The sequence below is a fragment of the Ciconia boyciana genome, chromosome 2 (assembly GCF_034638445.1).
Source record: "Ciconia boyciana chromosome 2, ASM3463844v1, whole genome shotgun sequence".
Classification (NCBI taxonomy): domain Eukaryota; kingdom Metazoa; phylum Chordata; class Aves; order Ciconiiformes; family Ciconiidae; genus Ciconia; species Ciconia boyciana.
The window spans coordinates 119,271,541-119,276,416 of NC_132935.1; the positions used below are offsets into that span (position 1 = coordinate 119,271,541).

Here is a 4,876-nt window from a genome sequence, read left to right on the forward strand (position 1 = left end):
TTCTTTTTTTAAAATATATTATTTTATTTTGTTCCAAACACTTGGCCTCTATAACTGGATACCGGTCAGTGTTTCTTGGCAGAGTGGGCTAGATGCACAATGCGATGTTTGTGTCCTGTTTTAAAGTAATTGTGTTTGGTGCACTTGCAAGCTGATTACTTTCAAAGGCACAGCTGAAGAACAGAACTCCTTTTGTTTAAGAATACCTGTGGCTTCTCCGAGAAGGCATGAGACTTTGGGGAATGCCATGGCCTCCTCTGCGAGAACAGAGGTGCTAGTCCCAACAAGTTGGCCAAAACTCAGCTCACCTCCCATAGACTTTCCCTCATCTAATCTCCCTTGGACATATGAATGTATGAATTACTGTTCTCTGCCCCTCAAAACAAATTTTACACTCCTGCCATGGGCTGCTAGGCTACATTTCACTCCTGGTTGAACTCTGGTTGAACTGGTTGATAAATTGTTGAACCTGGTTGAACTGGTTGATAAATTGTAGTTTATAGATCAGTTTTTGAAACACTAAGATAATCTTTTCAGTGCTCTTTGTGCTCCCCAATGCAGGCTTTATATGGGTCAGTTGTTTGGGAAAATTGGCTCTTTGACATTACGGCAGGGTGTAGCCTGTGTTGGAAGGAAGGGGGGATGTGGGCAGATGTGGAGAGGAAATGTTGGGACGTGGTAAGTGTAAGGAGATGCACACTGAGGACTAACCAAACCTGTTGAGAACAGTCTGCATCCCTCTTGCATACTCACCTGCTGACTCATGGGTTTTTGTATGACACATTAAATTATCTGACTGAAATAAAATGTCAGGTCTCCCCAAGGGAGACACTGGCACCTCCATGGAAGATGACAGTGGGGAAAGACAGGGTTTTCTTCTTTTAGAACTAGTTTTCACTTTATTTTGTAGCATTTCAGCATTAGATGCACTAGACAGCTCAGCTGCTGTCTTTGAGTCTGCTTTTCTGGCTTCCTCTGTCTGTTATCTATACATTTCTGTACTCAGAAAACCATATACTACAGAGCCCAGGATAAACAGTACTCTCTCTTATTTGACACAAGATGCTCAGCAGACCAAATTCTAGCTGATGCCAATGATGAGTGTGTGGATACATTAGGGTAAGCCAAGTTCCTTTGCTGCGCTGAGCTCCCACACTGCAGCAGCAACAGGGGAGCCCCCCAAGAGCTCACGGATTTCATTTCCCCTTCTCCCCTTCTTTGGGGAACACGTGTCCCTATCCATTTGCCTCCAGAGGAAACTGGGAGGGATTCAGCCTGGATCTTGGGGCTGGAATGGACTCAGACATAGATAAATTGGCAACAGGCAGGCAGGAGAAGCCTGGGGTTAGCAAGCTTAATCAGCTTTAGCTAAATGGCTGTTTTGTTTATGGAGGTTATGGATGTTCTGCCATCTCCCCAGATTCCCTTATGTGGCATCTTTCCCAGAATATTCCTTGTGACCTAATAAACTTGGTCTCCTCACCTGTGCTTTGAACCCTGTTAAGAAGCCTCTCTGTATCTCATGCAGAACTGGAAACGTTTTAGAGAAGGCTACAACTGAGATCCTGGATCTAGGCCATCCTCTGAGTAGTCTAAACTCCCAGGCCCTTCCGCCCACATACTATCACTGGGCTGAAGTGATTGAGGAGTGTTTTTGCTTTGCTCATTTTTTACAGACAGGTTTCTAATCTTTCGCTCTGCGGGTGCGGCAGGAGGAGGATACCAGCCAAGCAGTCACGTGCCGAGAGGGGCACTGCTTGGACTGCAAGCTGCTTTCGGTGCTCTCCTGCTGCCGTGTAGCAGCCGTGGATTGCCAACTCCTCCTCTGCGATACATCCTCAGCTAGTCGGAACAGGCAGTTTTGAGAGTGACACATAACCAACCCATTCTGCTTAGTAGCTATACGGAATCAAATCTACACTTTAAAATGTGGGATCGTAGCCATTAATTTTTCAGTGACGGCAGTTGCCAAGATTTGTTTCAGATAACTAAATTTTCTGGTTTAAACTGCTGCTCATTAAGACATTGGCTTACATAGTGAAGACTGATCATTTAGATTTCCTGGCTAGCTCTGCGTTGCCGAAAACGTGGAGTGTCGGTAGGTATTTGTCATTAGCAGCAACCGAAGCAGTTGCAGATTGGTCTACTAGTGTCCTTTCTAAGCTAAAGATGAGGGATGGTAGTCTATAAAAAACCCGACTTGTTTCTGTGGACTAGCACTAATGGGTTAGAGCCTCTGTTCCAATGCTAGAAAAAACATGTGTTTCCAGAAGGAAAAATTAGGCAAAATACGTGTAATAAAAACTTAGGTGAGGAAGCAAAGGGGGAAGATCCCACCATTCAATCTCAAGCCTGCAGAGCTGTGTGCGGTGGGGCAGCTGGTCCTCCTTGCAGGAGGTGGGCAACACTGTGAGTGGAACTGCCTCCCTGTGTGGAGCACCGCTGCGTTAAGAGGGCTGTATGTGTGAAAACATATTTTTCTGACAAGCTGGGAGTGTGCATGTGTAGATTCATGGGGGGGCATGCTAAATTATATCTTCTTTTTACAGAGGAGATTGAGTGAGGTAGCAGTTACTGTGAATTAGAGCTGAAATTCATTTTTACACAAGATTTGCTACAGGGCAGAATCACTAGTTGCATGTTGCTGCTTAACAGAAAAGTGGGGTATACAGTGCAGTTAATGGCTCTTAAGAATTTTCCAACATAGATAGATACAGACAGACAAACGTGGGATTTGAACAAAAAGATTTCCCCTGACAATGTCTAATAGATGTTACTGGTTTTAATTCCCAGCTCTCACGCTGATGTTGCTGTTGCTTCCTTGGCATTTGAAATTCTGAGAATGGTGGGACGTGAAAATATCAAGACTACCAAGTGAACCGTTTTTGACCGGCCTACTGAAGTGCGCAAGTTGCGTATGCTGCTCAGCTCCTCGTTCCGCAGGAACATCTTCAGATGAGCAGACGTAACCGATTTAGCAAGCTGAGCTGTAGCTGTGTACAGGCATGTGCCTGACTTACTTAGGGAGGCTTCGGGGAGTTTTGGGGGCGTTTCTTTTTGTTTGTTTGTTTTCTAAACCCCTGTAAGGCTGAAAGCTTGATTACTACTTTACCTTGCTGGCATTATGTGGTATAGCTCAAATATTTGACAGCCAGAGTTTGAAAAGTGTAAATTAAATAAATGGTATAGTTATTTCACAATATAAAGTGTTTCACTATTTTAAGCTGCTGTTAGAAATGTTCATGTATCTTTTTTTTTTGACCAGGTGAATGCCTTGGCTGTTCATTTTAAGGGGGTCACCTTATGCCTATGACTGGCAATATTCTTCATCTCATGCAACCAGAATCAACCCCTGCTATCAATCACAGAGGCTGTGTGTGTATATGTATGTGGCGTGTATGCATGATTGATCTTATCAGGTTTTTACCCAGTAGCATGGGCTTTTTTTGTGAGAATGTGTGCCCCTCCGTTGCCTAGCACTGCACAAAGCTGCATTGGTGGAGTGTCATTCTCAGCCACCAACACTCCTGGCTGGATCTCCTCTTTGAAAATAGGTGAGATGATGAGCCCAGCAGTTTGTCATTTATCCCCAGTAAAAGCTGATACTCTAGGAAGCGTCCTCCAGAGCTAGCAGATGCCACAATGTGTAAAGAAGCTAAATTCCTTTTCTCCCCATGTCCCCTGAGTATAGTGTGGCTAAGTCTGGTACTATGACCACTTCTTCTTTTTTAACATTCATCTTTCTAAGCGACAACAGCATGTTCCTGCCACACCTACCAAACACAGGTGCCTTACTGAGAGTTGCTGCTACAAGCTTGCTCTTGGACAGCCCCATTCTCCAGAGTAAGTGGAGGCAAGCAAACACCCTAGGTAAACAAACTGATTTCATCTTGTATGTTTTACAGGAAGTGTTTTCTTACATTACTTTAAATATCACTATCTCTTTTTCCTGGCTTAACAGCTGGAATTAGAGCTGGAGTTCTAGAAATGGGGAAAAACTAGCTGGTGGCTATTATTTGGTTAAGTGTTTTAAAGTAAAGTAATGGTCTTCTAGTGGGAGTGTGGCTGAGAGGAACAAAGCTGAATTAGAGGGTGAGACTTGCTCGGCTGCAGTTGCAGTGCCTTTGCTCTGCAAGTAAAAGGGGAGCAGTCTGTTTTGTGGTTTCATTCAGCTCTCAGCATCTTGGGATCCTAAGATGATGATCCTTTGCAGCCTCTCATCTTCTGCTGGCAAACTGCTGCACTGAAGTAGAACTGCTGGGGAGTGTTTGCTCTCAGCAGAGGCTAGTGACAGCTGCGCAGTGCAGATGTGCACGGTCTATGAATTAGCCAGCAGTTTGAGAACCACTTTCCCTGCTTCCAACTATACAGGTGCTGCCTCAAGAAAAGGCAATTACACACAGGTTCTATCTCACACAGTGACTGAAGACTGAGGACACCTGAAAATAGGTTTAAGCTACTGGACCAGCTGACAGTTTGTAAGCAAAGGATCTTCATCTGACCCTACTGACAGCACGCAAGTAATACACTGTTCTCACTTCTTGAAGCCCAGAAGTTAAGCATGGCTGGCAGGCCAGGCACGAAGTGTAGCTGCCTCGCATCAGGCTAGACCCAGCCCCATGCTGAGGAACCTGCCAAAGCAAAATGGCAGCAGGTCAAGGGGAAGACTACTGCCTCAGAGGACTGCAGTAGAAAACCTGTGCCATCAGGACTTGAGGCTCTAAAGGGTAAGTGTTCCTTAGTGGGAGGAGAGAGGGGAATGCTTCTTGGCTTCCTCCGCTGAAGTACTGAAGTTCTTGTGCAATGCCAGGACAATTTTCAGAAAACTTGTAAACACACAAATATACTTCATGATCTGAAATAATTTGACACAGAG

At 44.8% G+C, this 4,876-nt stretch overlaps 1 protein-coding gene across 7 annotated transcripts in view; it reads left to right on the plus strand.

Annotated features, from left to right (window-relative positions):
- ULK4 (unc-51 like kinase 4) overlaps positions 1-3,172 on the plus strand; it is a 256,096-nt gene extending 252,924 nt beyond the window's left edge. For all 7 annotated transcript variants that reach the window (XM_072853762.1, XM_072853760.1, XM_072853764.1 and 4 more), the window contains one exon: positions 2,794-3,172. In XM_072853762.1, coding sequence (XP_072709863.1) covers positions 2,794-2,878 — 85 coding nt within the window. In that variant the 3' untranslated portion in view covers positions 2,879-3,172. The remainder of the gene's footprint in view (positions 1-2,793) is intronic.
- The last annotated feature ends 1,704 nt before the right edge of the window (positions 3,173-4,876 follow it).